The sequence below is a fragment of the Oncorhynchus gorbuscha genome, linkage group LG17 (genome assembly GCF_021184085.1).
Source record: "Oncorhynchus gorbuscha isolate QuinsamMale2020 ecotype Even-year linkage group LG17, OgorEven_v1.0, whole genome shotgun sequence".
Lineage (NCBI taxonomy): Eukaryota > Metazoa > Chordata > Actinopteri > Salmoniformes > Salmonidae > Oncorhynchus > Oncorhynchus gorbuscha.
The window spans coordinates 20,455,625-20,477,206 of record NC_060189.1 but is presented as its reverse complement, the minus strand read 5'-3'; the positions used below and the strand labels follow the sequence as shown (position 1 = coordinate 20,477,206).

Here is a 21,582-nt window from a genome sequence, read left to right as displayed (position 1 = left end):
TCAGAGGAAACTGTAAAGCGTATTAAGGCATAACCCGAGACCGCTAAGAGGAGCTGTGTCTCCAAGCCGCAAATACCAAACGCTTGTGGCCTCACCCTGCTGCCTTTGGTCATAGGGTCGTACCTGGTTGACCACATAAGTGGCTCGTTGACTTAACACTCTAAAGAGATGGTGAGCTGCCTGCTGTGAGCTGTGCCAGTGAGGTCCAATAGGCTAAAGCTGTTAGCTCCATCATTTGGGCAGTGATGCATATATTTGTGGTTTAATGTATGATCATGTGAAAGACTGTGGAGGATTGTGTTACAAGGATGAGTCAACCGCTACAGACTGCTTGTGTGTGTCTGCCCATGCTTGGCTAGGAGCAGTCAGACCAGAGTATTGGGATTAATAGGGATTAATGATCACTCCTGTTGAGATATCATGTCCACTATGGTTATACTGTGCAGGTTTATAGTGGCTACCGTGGATGGCTTGATTGCTATGCTCTGTTCTCATGTCTCTTAAGTGTTTTATTTGGGATAAGGTGGATTTAGCCCAGTCAAAACAGACCAACTGGCCAATGCAGGTAGGCAGGGGGTTCAGGGTGCCACATGGAGGGTGTATGGGGTTCCTAGCGAGGGGGCGAAGGGCGAGGAGGCAAAGGGCGAGGGGGCGAAGGGCGAGGGGGCGAAGGGCGAGGAGGGCGTAGGGCGAGGGGGCGAAGGGGCGAAGGGCGAGGGGGCGAATGGCGAGGAGGCAAAGGGCGAGGAGGCGAAGGGTGATGCATCGCCCCCCTGCCAGGCTGGAGGCCATTTGAGGAGGTGTTGGAAATGGAGGAGAACAGTGTGGAAATGGGAGGAACAGATCATAATATCCACTGTGTGTGTGTGTGTCTGCGCGTGTGTTTGTGTCTGCGCGTGCGTATGTGTGAAATGTGATAGAGTTGCTGGCTATGTCTATGTGTGTAGTAAAGGACATTTTGTCTGTGTCTGCATGCACTGCTGAAGAAAAATAGGCACTCAAGCTGTGTGTCTGTGTGTGTTCCTGAATGCATGCACAAGTCAGTGTGTTGGTTTCCTGTAGTTGGAAATAACCCTGCACATACCGTAAAGCTGTCTCCTCTCTGTCTCTGTCTACATGTCATGTCTGCACTGAAGGCGTCGCTTATTTAATATACACTCCGGTGGCCAGGCCCCATCCTGCTATAAAGAGACATTGTTTCATTTAGGGAAGGGGAATTTTGCTTTAAAAGAGTGGACTCTTAAATCGAGAACAGCACCACCACATTTGTACTTGATAATGAGAATCTTTATATTTTTTCCTCCTAAAGATTTTAGTATTTAAAAACACACAACACAGATTGCTACCCGACGATACCCTCAGCTAAAGTACGCACTACATGAGTTTAAGTGTACCATATGACTATCCCTCTATCCCATTGTGAGATGAGCACCCCCACCTTGGATGGCCTGCAAACGTTCACCTGTCAGCTGGCTGGCTGGCAGAGCGGAGTGGGCTGGGCTGCTCAGGGCTTTACTGTAGGGCCTGCATTTGCATGGCTGCCAGGAGAGAAGCTGGCAAAGGAGGAGGGAAGTGCTTTTTTAATGTTTAACCTGACGGACAGGACTGAAGCTCCCCTGCGGCAAAGATCTGCCAAACACATAGCCCTCATCTCACTCACTGATGAAAAACACATTCACACGTATGCACTTCGTCCCAAACACTGCCCTTGTTGTACAATAGGCCTTCAAGCAAAATCGTACAACGGGAACCAGTCTCTTTGATTAGAGCTCACCACCCTGTGCTTTCTGAGAAGCAGCTTTGTGTACGTCAATGCTCTGCATCAGAGAGAGAGAGAGAGAAGACTGCATCAGAGAGAGAGAGAGAGAGAGAGAGAGAGAGAGAGAGAGAGAGAGAGAGAGAGAGAGAGAGAGAGAGAGAGAGAGAGAGAGAGAGAGAGAGAGAGAGAGAGAGAGAGAGAGAGAGTCTACATGAGAGAAAGAAGACTGCATCAGAGAAAGAAGACTGCATCAGAGAAAGAAGACTGCATCAGAGAGAGAATACTGCATCAGAGAGAGAATACTGCATCAGAGAGAGAATACTGCATCAGCGAGAGAGAGAGAGGGAGAGAAGACTGCATCAGAGAGACAGGACTACATCAGAGAGAAGACTGCATCAAAGAGAGAGAGAAGACTGCATCAGAGAGGGAGAAGACTACATCAAAGAGAGAGAAGACTACATCAAAGAGAGAGAAGACTGCATCAAAGAGAGAGAGAAGACTGCATCAGAGAGAGAAGACTGCATCAGAGAGAGAAGACTACATCAAAGAGAGAGAAGACTGCATCAGAGAGAGAAGACTACATCAGAGAGAGAGAAGACTACATCAGAGAGAGAAGACTACATCAAAGAGAGAGACGACTACATCAGAGAGAGAGAAGACTGCATCAAAGAGAGAGAGAAGACTGCATCAGAGAGGGAGAAGACTATATCAAAGAGAGAGAAGACTGCATCAAAGAGAGAGAAGACTACATCAAAGAGAGAGAAGACTGCATCAGAGAGAGAGACGACTACATCAGAGAGAGAAGACTACATCAAAGAGAGAGAAGACTGCATCAGAGAGAGAGAGAAGACTGCATCAGAGAGAGAGAGAAGACTGCATCAGAGAGAGAAGACTACATCAGAGAGAGAGAAGACTACATCAAAGAGAGAGAAGACTGCATCAGAGAGAGAGAGAGAAGACTGCATCAGAGAGAGCGAGAAGACTTGTGATAGAAAGAGAGCAAAAAGACGAGATGACTGAAGTGTTGAGACCTGTCGCTGTCCCCCCACCCAACTCTCCCTCCCCCATCTCTCCCCTCTCCTCCCTGGGGAGTTCAGCTGAATTCATATCCTAACTGTATTTAGCGTCCATTGTCTCTGTCTCTGTGATGACATCACCAGTCACATATCCTCAGAGGGGGAGGGGCTGCTAGTATTTATCTCACCCAGAGCGAATCCGTTCCTGAGAAAGATGAACTCACCAGATACAAGGCACACAGGGCTGGGCTGAGAACATACACGCCTGTGAAAAAACAGAGAAAAATGCCTGTTTGTTTGTAGCTCAACCCTAGGTGAAACTACTCCCCAACACTGTCAGTCATAGCAGGCCCTACTACTGCATTTCCTGTCTTTGTGATACTATCACACTCTTTCCCACACTCAGTATTGTAGAACTTCTATGTTCTTCGGCAGTCCCCATATGAGAACACTTTTAAAAACCCTTCTTGGTTGCAGGTAGACCCCTTTTGAGTTCCATGTAAAACCCTTTCTACAGAGGGTTCTACTGTACATGGAATCCTAAAGGGTTCTACCTAACCAAAAGGGTTCTCCTATGGGCACAGCCGAATAACTCTTTTGGGACCCCTTTTTTGAAGAGTGTACAGAATCCACTTGAGCATTATTGTGTTTTGTTGCCTATATTTACTCTGTTGGGGTTCAGAAGGTTGGGGGAGGGAGGGGTGGGGAGAGGGTGCGGCGAGAGGGGGTTTGATTTGGATGTGGCACGCAGACTGTACAAAGTATGCAAATAGACAAACAATGACATTGGCTGTGTTATTTTTCTTCATGGCGCAATCTCTCCTCATAGTAAACAAAGAGTGGTGTGTGTTAATGTGTGTATGTGCACACAGCTGTGTGTGTGTGTGTGTGTGTGTGTGTGTGTGTGTGTGTGTGTGTGTGTGTGTGTGTGTGTGTGTGTGTGTGTGTGTGTGTGTGTGTGTGTGTGTGTGTGTGTGTGTGTGTGTGTGTGTGTGTGTGTGTGTGTGTGTGTGTGTGTGTGCACCTGCCAGGTGTGTCCATCCCTTAAGTCAGCAGCTCGGCCACGCCTATGCTCCACAAATCACATGAAAGGCTCGCCCTCGATGCCAATTGCTCTCTCGAAGGCCACTTTGATGTTGAAACGGAGACGGGTGTTTTTGAAAAAGCCTACAGCATATCAGTGCCAAAAAAGAAAAAAGTGTCACGTCTGCCTGACGTGGGGTGCTTTCCTGTCTAACCACCTAGCCAGCCCAGCCATCCATCCTCACTTCAACTCCCAGATGCATAACCTGCAGACATGGAGACATAGCAGCAGAGCTGATGTCAAAGAGGAAGACTTCAGAGAAAAACACCTAATTAAAGATGTGATGTGGAATTGGAATTGGGCCGTTAAAAGATATAAAGGACGCATATTTATGAGGCAAATCGTGAGATCTTATGGTTTCCCAAAAATGTCACTATGTTGTTTGGATGACCTGAGGTGACGGCGAGGGTTCTCTCTGGGCTCAGTCTCTCCGTCACACTTGGCTTCTGCGATTAGAAACTGAGTAAATATTGTCTGACTGATAAATCCCCTGGAATGCGGTCTGTAAATTGAATACGTTTGATTGGTTTCAGAGGAAACTTATGTTCTGGGATAAACATTCACATTAGTCTGACTAGGTATAGGAGTGTAGCAAGAGGGAGCTGTACTGCCATGTACACAGTGACTCTGCTAAATTACTTCAGTCTGCTAGGGTCCTCAGTCATCCAGGTAGAGGTGAGGTGAGGCCTGTAGAGCCATGGCATGATTAGGACCTTCATTAGGGCTGAGAGGGCTGAGGTGATTACTCTTTGACCCTGGCTGCTGTGACCCATAGCCCCATCAGCACCCTGTACAACACCCTAAAGGGAAACATTAGGCCTCAGCTCCCCCCAAACCCTCAAGCTCCCCCCAAACCCTCCAGCTCCCCCAAACCCTCCAGCTCCCCCCAAACGCTCACCTACCCCAAACCCTTCACCTAACCCAAACCCCTCACCTACCCCAACCCTCTCAGTTACCCCAAACCCCTTAGCTACCCAAACCCCTCAGCTATCCCCAAACCCCTCAACTACCCCAACCTCATAACTACCCCAAACCCCTCAGCTACCCCCAAATCCCTAACTACCCCAAACCCCTCAGCTACCCACAAACCCCTAACTACCCCAAACCCCTCAGCTATCCCCAAACCCTCAATGACCCCAAACCCCTCAACTACCCCAAACCCTCAGCTATCCCCAAACCCTCAGCTACCCCCAAAACCCTAACTACCACAAACCTCTCAGCTATCTCCAAACCCCTCAACTACCCCAAACCCCTCACCTACCCCAAATCTCTCAACTACCCCAAACCCCTCAGCTATCCACAAACCCCTCAGCTACCCCCAAACCCTAACTACATCAAACCCCTCAGCTATCCCCAAACCCCTCAACTACCCCAAACCCCTCACCTACCCCAAACCTCTCAACCTACCCCAAACCTCTGTTACCCCAAAACCCCTCAACTACCCCAAACCCCTCAGCTACCCCAAACCCCTCAGCTACCCCAAACCCCTAACTACCCCAAACGCCTAACTACCCAAAACCCCTAACTACCCCAAGCCCCTCAGCTTTCCCCAAACCTTTCAACTACCTCTAAACCCTTAACTACCCCAAACCCCTCAACTACCTCCAAACCCCTAACCCCTCAGCTATCCCCAAACCCATAACCCCTCAGCTATCCCCAAACCCCTCAACTACCTCTAAACCCTTAACCCCTCAGCTATCCCCAAACCCCTCAACTAGCTCTAAACCCATAACTACCCCAAACCCCTCAACTACCTCCAAACCCCTCAGCTACATCTAAACCCTTAACTACCCCAAACCCTCCACCTCCAAACCCCTCAGCTATCCCCAAACCCATAACCCCTCAGCTATCCTCCAAACCCCTCAACTATCCCCAAACCCCTCAGCTATCCCCAAACCCCCCTCAGCTATCCCCAAACCCCTCAACTACCTCTAAATCCTCACCTACCCCAAACCTCTCAACCTACCCCAAACCTCTCAACCTACCCCAAACCTCTCAGTTACCCCAAACCCCTCAGCTACCCAAACCCCTCAGCTATCCCCAAACCCCTCAACTACCCCAAACCCCTCACCTACCCCAAACATCTCAGTTACCCCAAACCCCTCAGCTATCCCCAAACCCCTAACTACCCCAAACCCCTCAACCCCTCAGCTACCCCAAACCCCTCAGCTACCCCCAAATCCCTAACTACTCCAAACGCGTAACTACCCAAAACCCCTAACTACCCCAAGCCCCTCAACTACCTGCAAACCCCTCAGCTATCCTCAAACCCATAACCCCTCAGCTATCCCCAAACCCCTCAACTGCCTCTAAACCCTTAACTACCCCAACCCCCTCAACTACCTCCAAACCCCTCAGCTACCCCAAACCCCTCAGCTACCCCAAACCCCTAACTACCCCAAACGCCTCAACTACCTCCAAACCCCTAACCCCTCAGCTATCCCCAAACCCATAACCCCTCAGCTATCCCCAAACCCCTCAACTACCTCTAAATCCTCCCCTACCCCAAACCTCTCAACCTACCCCAAACCTCTCAACCTACCCCAAACCTCTCGACCTACCCCAAACCTCTCAGTTACCCCAAACCCCTCAGCTACCAAAACCCCTCAGCTATCCCCAAACCCCTAACCCCTCAGCTATCCCCAAACCCCTCAGCTATCCCCAAACCCCTAACCCCTCAGCTATCCCCAAACCCCTCAGCTACCCCCAAACCCTAACTACCCCAAACCCCTCAGCTATCCCCAAACCCCTCAACTACCCCAAACCCCTCACCTACCCCAAACCTCTCAGTTACCCCAAACCCCTCAGCTACCCAAACCCCTCAGCTATCCCCAAACCCCTAACTACCCCAAACCCCTCAACCCCTCAGCTACCCCAAACCCCTCAGCTACCCCCAAATCCCTAACTACTCCAAACGCCTAACTACCCAAAACCCCTAACTACCCCAAGCCCCTCAACTACCTGCAAACCCCTCAGCTATCCTCAAACCCATAACCCCTCAGCTATCCCCAAACCCCTCAACTACCTCTAAACCCTTAACTACCCCAAACCCCTCAACTACCTCCAAACCCCTCAGCTACCCCAAACCCCTCAGCTACCCCAAACCCCTCAGCTACCCCCAAACGCCTAACTACCCAAAACCACTAACTACCCCAAGCCCCTCAGCTTTCCCCAAACATTTAAACTACCTCTAAACCCTTAACTACCCCAAACCCCTCAACTACCTCCAAACCCTTCAGCTATCCCCAAAACCATAACCCCTCAGCTATCCCCAAACCCCTCAGCTGTCCCCAAACCCCTCAACTACCTCCAAACCCCTCGGCTACCCAAACCCCTCAGCTACCCAAACCCCTCAGCTACCCAAACCCCTCAGCTATCCCCAAACCCCTAAACCCTCAGCTATCCCCAAACCCCTCAGCTATTCTCAAACTCCTCAACTATCCCAAACCGCTCAGCTATCCCCAAACCCCTCAGCTACCCAAACCCCTCAGCTATCCCCAAACCCCTCAACTACCTCTAAACCCATAACTACCCAAACCCCTCAACTACCTCCACACCCCTCAGCTATCCCCAAACCCCTAACCCCTCAGCTATCACCAAACCCCTCAGCTATTCTCAAACCCCTCAACTCCCCTTTACCGCTCAGCTATCGCCAAACCCCTCAGCTACCCAAACCCCTCAGCTACCCCCAAACCCCTCAACTACCCCAAACCCCTCAGCTACCCAAACCCATCATCAGCTATCCCCAAACCCCTCAACTACCCCAAAAACCCCAACTACCCCAAAACTCCTAACTACCCCAAACCCTTCAGCTATCCCCAGACCCCTCAACTACCTCCAAACCCATTAGCTATCCCCAAACCCCTAACCCCTCAGCTATCCCCAAACCCCTCAACTACCTCTAAACCCCTAACTACCCCAAACCCCTCAACTACCTCATAAACCCCTCAGCTATCCCCAAACCCCTCAACTACCTCCAAACCCCTCAGCTACCCCAAACCACTCAACTACCCCAAACCCTTCAGCTATCCCCAAACCCCTCAGCTACCCACAAACCCCTCAGCTACCCACAAACCCCTCAACTACCCCAAACCGCTCAGCTACCCAAACCCCTCAACTACTCCAAACCCCTCAGCTACCCAAACCCTTCAGATATCCCCAAACCCCTCAACTACCCAACCCCCCCCAACTACCCCAAAACTCCTAACTACCCCAAACCCTTCAGCTATCCCCAGACCCCTGAACTACCTCCAAACCCCTAAGCTATCCCCAAACCCCTCAACTGTCTCTAAATCCCTAACTACCCCAAACCGCTCAGCTATCCCCAAACCCCTCAGCTACCCAAACCCCTCAGCTCCCCCAGACCCCTCAACTATCTCTAAACCCCTAACTACCCCAAACCCCTCAACTACCCCAAACCCTTCAGCTATCCCCAGACCCCTGAACTACCTCCAAACCCCTAAGCTATCCCCAAACCCCTCAACTGTCTCTAAACCCCTAACTACCCCAAACCGCTCAGCTATCCCCAAACCCCTCAGCTACCCAAACCCCCAGCTCCCCCCAGACCCCTCAACTATCTCTAAACCCCTAACTACCCCAAACCCCTCAACTACCTCCAAACCCCTCAGCTATCCCCAAACCCCAAACCCCTCAGCTACCCAAACCCTTCAGCTACCCCCAAACCCTTCAACTACCCCAAACCCCTCAGCTACCCAAACCCCTCAGCTATCCCCAAACCCCTCAACTACCTGCAACCAAAAAGGGTTCTTGTAGGGTTTCTACCTCCAACCAAAAAGGGTTCTTCAAAGCGATCTCCTATGTGGACAGCCAAAGAACCCTACAAGGTTTTACCTCAGACAAGGTATTTAGACAGAGAGGGAGAGAGAAAGAGCTAAACCATTCAGTTAACCCATCACTTTTTCTTCTCATCACGGTTTACTGTGTCTCTGTTTGCTGTTCTGAAAGTCCTTGTGACATGAATGCAGAAGTTTCTATCAAGGAGGAAAAAAGAACGAGCATAGCATTGTCTACTGCTTTGTTATGCCCCCTTTCTACTCCTCGGGTTAGTCATATAGGCTCAAGTCTGCTCCTGTCTGGTTGGACAAACACACACACACAATCACCCCCTTCACTTTGCACACACACATGCAGGGGGTGGGGGATAGAATGCGCTCAACAACATTTGAACATTTGTATTCGCTGATGTCATACGCAGCAAGTGGACACACAAACAATTACAGAATTATATAAAGAAACCTCAGCAAGTGCTTTTAATTCTCCCTGATGATGGAAGTGAGGCTGTCAGGGGACTTTTTCTCAGAAACACAGAAAAGACAATTTCATACCCAAACTCAGCTCCCCTTCCTCCCACAAACTCACAGCCCAAAAGTCTTTCCTGTTTACCTACCAGTGGAGAGAAGTATAAGCCCACTCTATGTACTGCTTCTTCCTTATTTACTCTCACCCATACAAGAGGGAGCCATTACCACCTGTTACACCTCATTTAATAAAGGTTCAGATCTCCATTTAGAAGAATAAATGTCCCATGAGTTGGAATATTTACTCCCTTACTGCATTATGACAATAAACCGTTTTTCTATGGCGAGGGGTGTTTGGGAGGGGGTGGATAGTGGGAAGAAGTATCTGTGGCTTACTGGAAAACTATGGGGTTGACATGTTTATTTTTCTGGGACCTCATATTAAGGAACAGGCAGCAAATAATAGGTGTTTGGAGATGTAATGTTGGTTCCAGAGCTGGAGGACTGAGTAATTCAATGAGCAAACATGGAGGAGAGAAGCTTCTTCAACCCGTGGTTCAAACATCACTTTATACTAACCACTGAATTTGAATGTCTGGTCTGTACTATGAGAATGTGACCAGGGCTTCTTCCTGTGCCACTCCGCTGACATTGATCATATTCAAGATTAAAGTGTTCAACATCATTTCTATTTGTATTTATTAGGGATCCCCATGCTGCCAAGGCAGCAGCTACTCTTCCTGGGGTCCAAACCCATTAAGACTCTTACATATTGCAACAATAAAAATATATATTCTTGTACACATTCAGCGCTACCAGTCCCCTGTTTAAATGCTGTTTATGGACAGACCTTGGAACCCCATCACTGGAAACTGACATAAATTTACACAGCAACCTCCTCATACACACACATACCCATAAGAACACACACACTTTTACTTTTCCAGTTCTAATTTTGCCAGTCTGGCTAAACCTGTCTAAATGAGTCTGAATCACAAACGCAGATATCTTCCACTCTCCCCCCTAATCTCACACACACACACACACACACACACACACACACACACACACACACACACACACACACACACACACACACACACACACACACACACACACACACACACACACACACACACACACACACACACACACACACACACACACACACACACATATATACACACACACACACACACACACACACACACACACACACACACACACACACACACACACACACACACACACACACACACACACACACACACACACACCGAGGTGTGAAACCTTTGACACGTCTGCTAGCGTTGCGTTGACACGTGATAACGATGGTTGCTTTCCTTTCCCACAGATCTGCGAAGACACCTCACTGCTTAGCACACCCTGGCTACCCCTGTACACACAGCCTTGCAACCCCTACAACCTCTCACCAGAGCTAAAACAACACTCTCAGAGCAGCTTGTTTCTTTAATATGATCTGTCACTGGGGTGAAAAAGGGCCCTCTCTGTTCAGGCTGAGTCTGTAGCATGGGAAGGGTTGTGCTAAGGCAACCATCCAAAGAGGTGCTGAAAAACAACCTCCTTCACCCTGTACTCTCCTCACCCCCTCCCCCTCCCTCACCCTCTCCTCACCCCCTCCCTCACCCTCTCCTTACCCCCTCCCTCACCCACCTTTACTGCCTCCCTCCTACTAACACACATCACCCCTCCCCTCCACCAGAGGAAATACATACATAGTAAGGTGGAACAACAGAGAGATGATTGCTCAGTGCTACGGGCCTCTCTGTATTGTTAGTGGATGTGGGTGGGCCTGCACCCCTCCACTCATACTGCCTGCCTTGACCTGCCCCAGGCATAGCCCCTATTCCTCTCTAATCACACACACACACACACACACACACACACACACACACACACACACACACACACACACACACACACACACACACACACACACACACACACACACACACACACACACACACACACACACACACACACACACACACACACACACACACACACACACATCTAACTACACTCCCGCTACGCAGCCTTATCCCTTCATCAAGACAGGAAGGCTGGATCTGTGCTCACACACACAGTCTCACATTTTCTCCCCTGCTGTGAGTGGATTTTCAGCCCTGCTGTAGACAGGGGGATTTCAGGCTGAGTATGGTCCCCAGGGGAAGCCTAGCTAACATCTGCCTCTGAGACAGACAGACATGCATGCATGCATATAGACAGGCAGCAGTAACAGGCTGGGGAGAGAGCCAGGCTTAGCTAAACCTCCCCTGATAGATTGGTGTAGGCTGTGGAAATCCGACCGGTACATTACCTATCAAAATATTACAGATAGAAATAAAAAAGCACAGACATCATCAAGCAGCAGTGGCCCACATTCAGGTAAAAAAAAACATGAGGGCAGTGTACTAGTCACAGCCACGTAAGTATTATGGAATACTAAAGGTAGTCTGTCTCATGGTGATAGTTTACAGTGAAATACTGCATCCATTCAGTTCATGACATGGACATCAATATATCACAAGATACATTGAAAGAGTTCATTGCTTGTGTGGTGTTTCTGTGTGTCTCTGTGTTTTTGAGACTAATTTAGAGCCAGACTATAAAGAGACTAAACACAAACACTATTCAATAATAAAACCCACATCCTTCTGGGTCAGCTTCAAACTGATCTATGATTGGACAGCCTCTAAAGCCCAACTCTGTTATTGGTTGCATTGCTGTGGCAGTGTAATAGCTAATGCCTCAGGCATGTTGATGGTACCAGTGATAGTGAAAGGGGAAGTAAGAGAGGGTAGGGGAAAGGGGGAGGCAAAATAGTCATGATAGGAGGAAGAGGAAGACAGGTGTGCAACGCTTTGCTCAACAGATGTTGAAACGTATTCGAGCTCCAATACAAAGCGAAAGTTTGCTAGCAACCCAACCAACGCCACTACAACAAACTCTCAACTGTCGTTCTCAAGCAGGTTGATGTTTCTGACTGACAAAGAAACAGTTAAGAGAGCTTATAGTTCAGGATAGAAATAGTCAGACAGTTCACAGTTCAGTATAGAAAGTATAGGGCCTATTGCCTTGAAATATTCCTCCCTAATACACACACTCACACACACTTCCCTCAACACACTCACACACACTTCCCTCAACACACTCACACACACTTCCCACAACACACTCACACACACTTCCCTCAACACACTCACACACACTTCCCTCAACACACTCACACACACTTCCCTCAACACACTCACACACACTTCCCTCAACACACTCACACACACTTCCCTCAACACACTCACACACACTTCCCACAACACACTCACACACACTTCCCACAACACACTCACACACACTTCCCTCAACACACTCACACACACTTCCCTCAACACACTCACACACACTTCCCTCAACACACTCACACACACTTTCCCAACACACTCACACACACTTCCCTCAACACACTCACACACACTTCCCTCAACACACTCACACACACTTCCCTCAACACACTCACACACACTTCCCTCAACACACTCACACACACTTCCCTCAACACACTCACACACACTTCCCTCAACACACTCACACACACTTCCCTCAACACACTCACACACACTTCCCTCAACACACTCACACACACTTCCCTCAACACACTCAACAGCAGCATGTTAGTCGAATGTGTTGTTTTTGTCAAACTGTGAATCAGACAGGGAGAGGCTGGCATCAACATGTCCTAATAATAGAGCTAAACAAACCCAGAACTCTGCACTACAGCTATTGGTGCAGGACTGACATATAATGCCTCTCACTTACTATGTACCTATTATTTATACAGGCAGAGTGCACAGTCCTTATAGACGTGTTATAGTTTTCAGTCTGATACAGGCACTCAACCAATTCTAGTCTGTTATCAAGGGCCTACCAAGTCCATTTATACGATGAATACAAATATTTACACTTCAAATATATTCAGCACAGATCTGGGTCCGGGCCAAGGCACGTATTGCCCTTTGCAGTCCAGATAGAGTTTCACTTTGCCCCTGAAAGCACGCCCAGCCCTTTACTAAAAAGAGCTTGTGTTTAATGTGTCTCTCATTGGAAGGGAACATATGTTTCTTTCTTTCAATGTTTGAAAAAAAGCAGCAGCACAGGAGTGAGGGAGGAAAGGGGCCATATCGGGTGATCATTCAGCTGGACACGTCAGCGTTTAGGAGCTGTCATTAGCACCCTCTGAGCAAACACTGTCTCTGTGTTCCACTGATATGGGCTTTAGGGGGTTAGGGTGGGACTCGCTGAGATTGGCACGTCTGGTCTGAAGGGGTTGGTCAGCTCTTGGTAAGAGTTGCCCGTTGGCACAGCTCTACGTTCCATAAGTACTGACCTTAATCATTCTGCTCCTTGTGGCTCAATGTCATTTGTAGGCGATCAGGGTTGATCATTTTTCTCTTCAGTGTTTCAATTCAAAGGGACCAGTCACAGGGTCAGTTTCCCACACGGATGTATCTTATCTGTTACACTTGAACCTATCTACATGTTCTGAAGAGCACAGAAAACATGGGGGGCATCAAGGCCCTCTGTCTTCAGTTCATCTGCTGATAACATGGTATTGTATTGGCCAAAGAAAACAGAAACGGTGGGTGGGAAAAGCACAGACATTATTCCGACAGAGATTTTCAGTGAAATGGATTTTCAGTACATCATTAATACCAGACATTTTATATCAACCTTTTTATTTGGTCCTCACAGTCCTTATAATGCTGTAAGATGATGCAACAGCCATCTAGAGAGGAAGCTAGTAAATCTACAGCTTCTGGCATCCATTTTACCTCTTCCATGTATTGAGGGCTGGTGTTTGAACCACATCATCCCTGCCTCCCTGTTGGCCTCCATCTCCCAGCTCTATCTTGTGGTTATGATATCATAGAGAAACAACTGGGCATTCTTTCCTAAGTGCACCCTGACACATAAAATATTCATCCACCACAGAATCCCCTCCGAAATGGGTCCGTGGTGCACAGAGAACCCTGGTCGAGACCCTACAGAGTGGGAGTCAACCTCTGGCGTTCTACCAGACACATGGATGAGTGGGGTCAGGCCTAAAAAGATGTTTAAACACTGCATTGAACAGCATCAGGCAAAGGGCTCTGTTTGTCTCTTAACCTAGAGTCGATATATGTGCCCCTGTGGGAATCTAATTAGCATAATACAAAAATCCCCATAAAAATCTTTCTGTTTAAGCTCGAGATATGTTTTTTAAAATTTGCATTGGATGTGTCTCAATCCACTGCATCCACCTATGTCACACTGACACATCCCGAAAATCAGTCTTCCCACAGAATTGTCTGTAGTGTCCGAATGGCCGACCAACTATATGAGACTCTCACGACCATGACAGTTGTATTTCTATACAAGACCCGCCACCATTGCACCAATCCATTTCCTCTCTATGAGGCTTAGAGGGGTGATGTCTAAGTGAAGACAAGAGGAGGAAGGTTGTGTATACTGTATATACTGTATGTTAGCTTCCTCATGGAAAACTGTTGAAGTCTTCTCTTATATATAAAAAAGGGAGGGACAGAGAGGGAAGGGGAGAAAGATGGGGGAGAGAGAGAGGGAAGGGGAGAGAGAGAGGGAAGGGGGAGAAAGAGGGGGAAAGAGAGAGAGAGGGAAGGGGAGAAAGACGGGGGGGAGAGAGAGGGAAGGGGGAGAGGGAAAAGACGGGGGAGAGAGAGAGGGAAGGGGAGAAAGACGGGGGAGAGAGAGAGGGAGGGGGAGAAAGACGGGGGAGAGAGAGAGGGAAGGGGAGAAAGACGGGGGAGAGAGAGGGAAGGGGAGAAAGATGGGGGAGAGAGAGAGAGAAGGGGAGAAAGACGGGGGAGAGAGGAGAGCTATAGTCAACCATGTGAGTTGACTTGTAGTGTTAACAGTAACTGTGGGGTTTGGGGTAATGAACACCAGGCCGGATCCTAATGAAGCCTCTGTCTGCTCTGCTCCTATGGTTCTCTCTCATGGTAACATTGGCTGGCCAACCCCTACTGGAAGCACAGAACAGTGTGTCATCACCATACTCCCTGCCAGCTGGACCTGAGCCACTGCTGTGTGTGTGTGTGTGTGTGTGTGTGTGTGTGTGTGTGTGTGTGTGTGTGTGTGTGTGTGTGTGTGTGTGTGTGTGTGTGTGTGTGTGTGTGTGTGTGTGTGTGTGTGTGTGTGTGTGTGTGTGTGTGTGTGTGTGTGTGTGTGTGTGTGTGTGTGTGTGTGTGTGTGTGTGTGTGTGTGTGTGTGTGTGTGTGTGTGTGTCGCGTGCGCGTCATCACCAAAGCACCAGCCAGTTCATCCCAGACCAACGCAGGCCACAGAAAAAAGTTAACAATGATCCATTTTTCCCCTGGTTGTTTTTCCCTGGTTGTTGTCTTCTTCCACAGAGCTGTGGGATGTATCATTTCCCTGACCTCAGCTGTTTGAGGTGGTGTTCACTGCACTAGGGGACATAACTGCAATAACTGCACAATAACTGCACTAGGGGACATACATGGGTCTATATTTGGGGGCCGTTTTCCCCCAGACTGTGTCCCTGTGTCATAGTGAGATGGTGGGTTTATAGATGGGGTCACTCACTATTACTACATCCTTCGGCGTTTTTTTACGTCTGACTCCCAACACAGACAGCTGGACATGTTGAGCAGTCAAACAGCCCACATTCAGACATTACTTATCTACACACACACACACACACACACGCACGCACGCAGCACACACACACACACACACACACACACACACACACACACACACACACACACACACACACACACACACACACACACACACACACACACACACACACACACACACACACACACACACACACACAAACCCTCACACTCCTATACTCACATACTCACACTGAGAGGGTGTTGATCCCAGTGAGAGTATGTGAGTATTCATGTGTTTGGTGTGTTTGTTACTGGTCATGTGGTGGTGTGTTTGTTACTGGTCATGTGGTGTTGTGTTTGTTACTGGTCATGTGGTGGTGTGTTTGTTACTGGTCATGTGGTGGTGTGTTTGTTACTGGTCATGTGGTGGTGTGTTTGTTACTGGTCATGTGGTGGTGTGTTTGAGGGGCCTGTGTTGGTGTGTTTGTTACTGGTCATGTGGTGGTGTGTTTGTTACTGGTCATGTGGTGGTGTGTTTGAGGGGCCTGTGTTGGTGTGTTTGTTACTGGTCATGTGGTGGTGTGTTTGTTACTGGTCATGTGGTGTTGTGTTTGTTACTGGTCATGTGGTATTGTGTTTGTTACTGGTCATGTGGTGGTGTGTTTGTTACTGGTCATGTGGTGGTGTGTTTGTTACTGGTCATGTGGTGGTGTGTTTGTTACTGGTCATGTGGTGGTGTGTTTGTTACTGGTCATGTGGTGGTGTGTTTGTTACTGGTTATGTGGTGTTGTGTTTGTTACTGGTCATGTGGTGGTGTGTTTGTTACTGGTCATGTGGTGGTGTGTTTGTTACTGGTCATGTGGTGGTGTGTTTGTTACTGGTCATGTGGTGGTGTGTTTGTTACTGGTCATGTGGTGGTGTGTTTGAGGGGGCTGTGTTGGTGTGTTTGTTACTGGTCATGTGGTGGTGTGTTTGTTACTGGTCATGTGGTGGTGTGTTTGTTACTGGTCATGTGGTGGTGTGTTTGAGGGGGCTGTGTTGGTGTGTTTGTTACTGGTCATGTGGTGGTGTGTTTGTTACTGGTCATGTGGTATTGTGTTTGTTACTGGTCATGTGGTATTGTGTTTGTTACTGGTCATGTGGTGGTGTGTTTGTTACTGGTCATGTGGTGGTGTGTTTGTGGTCATGTGGTGTGTTTGTTACTGGTCATGTGGTGGTGTGTTTGTTACTGGTCATGTGGTGGTGTGTTTGTTACTGGTCATGTGGTGGTGTGTTTGTGGTGGTGTGTTTGTTACTGGTCATGTGGTGGTGTGTTTGTTACTGGTCATGTGGTGGTGTGTTTGTTACTGGTTATGTGGTGTTGTGTTTGTTACTGGTCATGTGGTGGTGTGTTTGTTACTCGTCATATGGTGGTGTGTTTGTTACTGGTCATGTGGTGGTGTGTTTGTTACTGGTCATGTGGTGGTGTGTTTGAGGGGCCTGTGTTGGTGTGTTTGTTACTGGTCATGTGGTGTGTTTGTTACTGGTCATGTGGTGTGTTTGTTACTGGTCATGTGGTGTGTTTGTTACTGGTCATGTGGTGTGTTTGAGGGGCCTGTGTTGTAGTTTGGGTGATGGTTATTTATCTACAGTATGTTTGCATTTGAGAGCGATGACTTGAATGTGTCTGTGTCTAGTCGTGGCACCATTGTAATGTAGACTATTCTACTTGGGAGTCAAGCTCAATCCACATAATTGTTATGTGTATGTCTGTGTGTGAAAGGGTGTGTGTGGGGGGGGGGAGTATGGGGGAGATAGAGAATACTACATTTTATGTAAAGAGAGGGAGTGATCTCTACCAAATGGACAGAGCGGTAAACGGCAGGATATATTACCCATGGGTCAAGTCGCAGGAGGGAAGATATATTGCCCATGGGTCATCCTGAGAGAGGGCGGGCAAAATCCATATCAGTCCGTCTGCTGGCCCCCTTTATATAGTGATAAAATATTCAAATCTAGCCATTACTTCACATTAGAGATGCCAGGGAGAAAACCACAGAATGTATACATGTTCTTTCAGACATGTGTTTGTTGCATTGATAGTTACATTAAAAGCCCTTCCTCCATTAGAGGAGTCCCTCATCCGGACTCACGTATGGCATTTAGGTGTGTGTGTGTGTGTGTGTGTGTGTGTGTGTGTGTGTGTGTGTGTGTGTGTGTGTGTGTGTGTGTGTGTGTGTGTGTGTGTGTGTGTGTGTGTGTGTGTGTGTGTGTGTGTGTGTGTGTGTGTGTGTGTGTGTGTGTGTGTGTGTGTGTGTGTGTGTGTGTGTGTGTGTGACATCACATGTTAAATATGATTGAGAAAGATTGCATTGAAATAGCCTTGTACTGTAAGTATGCCTTTTAAGGAAAGCTTTTCAGTGGAAGAGATATTAAAGTGATAAGGGTTTTGCTTGTAGAATTTGGTCTCTCCGCGTCGTCTTCAGATCGGATGTATGCGAGGTGTCAAATATGTTTTAATTCATACATTCCAATCTTTCTCATCACACACACCTCCACGCACATGCACACATGTGCAACACGTCCACACAGTGTGTTCCAGTATGAGTGCTATAGTCTAGGAGAGATGTCTGGGTGTTTCCCTCACTGAGTGACTGCTTTGTCAGACCTGAGTCGCTGTGAGACGTACAGTATAGTCACTATTTGGACAAGTAGACCCAGTCTGTGGTGTTGTACTGGGGTTATACTGAGGTTGTACTGAGGTTATACTGGGTTTATATTGAGGTTGTACTGGTGTTATACTGAGGTTATACTGGGGTTATACTGCTGTTATACTGGGGTTGTACTGGGGTTATACTGGCGTTATACTGGGGTTGTACTCGGGTTATACTGGGGTTGTACTGGCGTTATACTGGGGTTGTACTGAGGTTATACTGGGGTTGTACTGTGGTTATACTGTGGTTGTAATGGGGTTGTACTGGGGTTGTGCTGGGGCTGTGCTGGGTTATACCAGGGTTATACTGGGGTTGTACTGGGGTTGTACTGTTGAGTCGACAAGTTAGGGGATAGATTCGCAGTATTTTCTGTTGCTGTAATTATAACCTATTTCATACTATCATTATCATGCAAATATTGTATTATTAAGCTAGTACTATTGTTATACACTAGATAGAGTATTAGTGGTATTCCATGTATCTGATTATAACACAAAGGCAGGTGCAGGTTTAGCCCAACCACAACACCACTGCCTGTCAACATTCTATTCATATGTTTCTATTTCTAAGTAAACTTGGCTACTGTTCTTTTCTATAATCCGATTGAAATAGATTAGTTGGTGGAGAACAGAGGGCGTTATTCATATAATATGATTATGTCACTGTACTATCCCCAATCGCCAATATATATCCTCCCACTTCAAAACAGACTCACAAGGCCTAGTAAACTGTTGGTGCCATGGAGAGATCTGAGGAAAGAAAAACTCTAATATTACAGCAGACATAACATTTGGATGTACTATTGTTTTTTCTATTTTTGACTATTTACTACCGCTGTGGAAAATTAATAAAGTGCCATGATTTCCCGGCTGTGTAGGTGTTAACTTGGGTCTCCTCTCTCTCTCATTTTCTCTCTCTCTGTCCTTCTCTCTTCCTCCCTCAGGACACAGGGTAAAGCTAGAGGATCCCCAGAAGATGCAGTTCTCTGATAGGCTGACAGAGATTGAGCGCTACCAGCGAGCCAGCCTGAGGATGGGGCCTGGTAACCCCCAGCCCCGGCCCATGCACCAGAGCCACCTGGGGCCCTCCACCCAGTCCCAGATACAAGGTAGGACCACTGACCACACAGGAACCACTATCACACTGACTCTTTCACTCAGTCTGTCCCAATTCAGAGCTGCTCACTCATCACAAACACTCCACGTTCTGCTACAGTACTGTGTAGAGGTTTGCTCTACAAATGCCTCTCCCTAACTGTGACACATAATGAACTGACAGTGTTGCTCTAACTTTATCTCTATGGGCTGAGTTAGTCTGTATGTGGCAGGCTGAGCCCCCATGTTGAGTTAGTCTGTATGTGGCAGGCTGAGGCCCCAGGTTGAGTTAGTCTGTATGTGGCAGGCTGAGGACCCTGGTTGAGTTAGTCTGTATGTGGCAGGCTGAGGCCCCAGGTTGAGTTAGTCTGTATGTGGCAGGCTGAGTCCCCAGGTTGAGTTAGTCTGTATGTGGCAGGCTGAGACCCCAGGTTGAGTTAGTTTTATGTGGCAGGCTGAGGCCTAAGGTTGAGTTAGTTTTATGTGGCAGGCTGAGGACCCAGGTTGAGTTAGTTTTATGTGGCATGCTGAGGCCCAAGGATGAGTTAGTTTTATGTGGCAGGCTGAGACCCAAGGATGAGTTAGTTTTATGTGGCAGGCTGAGGCCCCAGGTTGAGTTAGTTTTATGTGGCAGGCTGAGGACCCAGGTTGAGTTAGTTTTATGTGGCAGGCTGAGGCCCCAGGTTGAGTTAGTTTTATGTGGCAGGCTGAGGCCCCAGGTTGAGTTAGTTTTATGTGGCAGGCTGAGGCCCCAGGATGAGTTAGTTTTATGTTGCAGGCTGAGGCCCCAGGTTGAGTTAGTTTTATGTGGCAGGCTGAGGCCCCAGGTTGAGTTAGTTTTATGTGGCAGGCTGAGGCCCCAGGTTGAGTTAGTTTTATGTGGCAGGCTGAGGCCCAAGGTTGAGTTAGTTTTATGTGGCAGGCTGAGGCCCAAGGTTGAGTGCAACCCTCCCTGCTGATATGAGAGCCCAGACCTGGGGGAGGGTCCAGTACATTTACTGGCAGGGGCCGCTCACTCACGCCAGCTCTGTCCCCGGATGCCCTGCGTCGGTGAGGACCGGGGCCGCAGAGAGCAGGACGCAGGGTCCAGTCTGGGGCTAGGAGGAACCCTGATCCCTGCCAAACAGCCTGACTGGAGCACTGGGGCTGGTTCACCACGTCACACTACAGCCTCAGGAATCTCACAGCCACCTGGTACCTCTGCAATCACGTCAGTCTCAGGCTGACTGGCTTAACAGGGCAGATCTGCAGTTGAGACAGTGGGGAGGAGGGGAATGTGTGTGTGTGTGTGTGTGTGTGTGTGTGTGTGTGTGTGTGTGTGTGTGTGTGTGTGTGTGTGTGTGTGTGTGTGTGTGTGTGTGTGTGTGTGTGTGTGTGTGTGTGTGTGTGTGTGTGTGTGTGTGTGTGTGTGTGTGTGTGTGTGTCTAATGGGATAGGGGGTACGTGGGTGGAGGTTTGCTCACAGACATATGTCAGAGCTTCTGAACATGATGGCATGTCTGGAAGTGTGCAGACAAAACACTAATATGCACACACACACACACACACACACACACACACACACACACACACACACACACACACACACACACACACACACACACACACACACACACACACACACACACACACACACACACACACACACACACACACACACACACACACACTGTCCTCTCTCACCCACTCCCTAGTTCTCATGCAGGGGGTTAAGGCTGACAGACAGAGTGAGGCTCCTTCCCAGTTAATGAGCCTATATCAGTGTGTTGTAAAGGTGTTTATGAGTGTTTTGCTCTCTGTTGGTGGAAGTGTATCTCTCGGTACATGGGGTTTAGCCTTGTACACCACTGTAACCTAGATACACTATATATACAAAAGTATTTGGACACTCCTTCAAATGACTGGATTCTACATCTCCATAGACACACATTGGCAGTAGAATGGCCTTACTGAAGAGCTCAGTGACTTTCAATGTGACACTGTCATCATAGGATGCCACCT

General features: G+C 48.3%; 1 protein-coding gene across 3 annotated transcripts in view; it reads left to right on the top strand.

Annotated features, from left to right (window-relative positions):
* Positions 1–21,582, top strand: part of LOC124001970 (runt-related transcription factor 3-like) — a 93,226-nt gene that overhangs the window by 47,598 nt on the left and 24,046 nt on the right. For all 3 annotated transcript variants that reach the window (XM_046309162.1, XM_046309160.1, XM_046309161.1), the window contains exon 6: positions 19,431–19,595. In XM_046309162.1, coding sequence (XP_046165118.1) covers positions 19,431–19,595 — 165 coding nt within the window. The remainder of the gene's footprint in view (positions 1–19,430; positions 19,596–21,582) is intronic.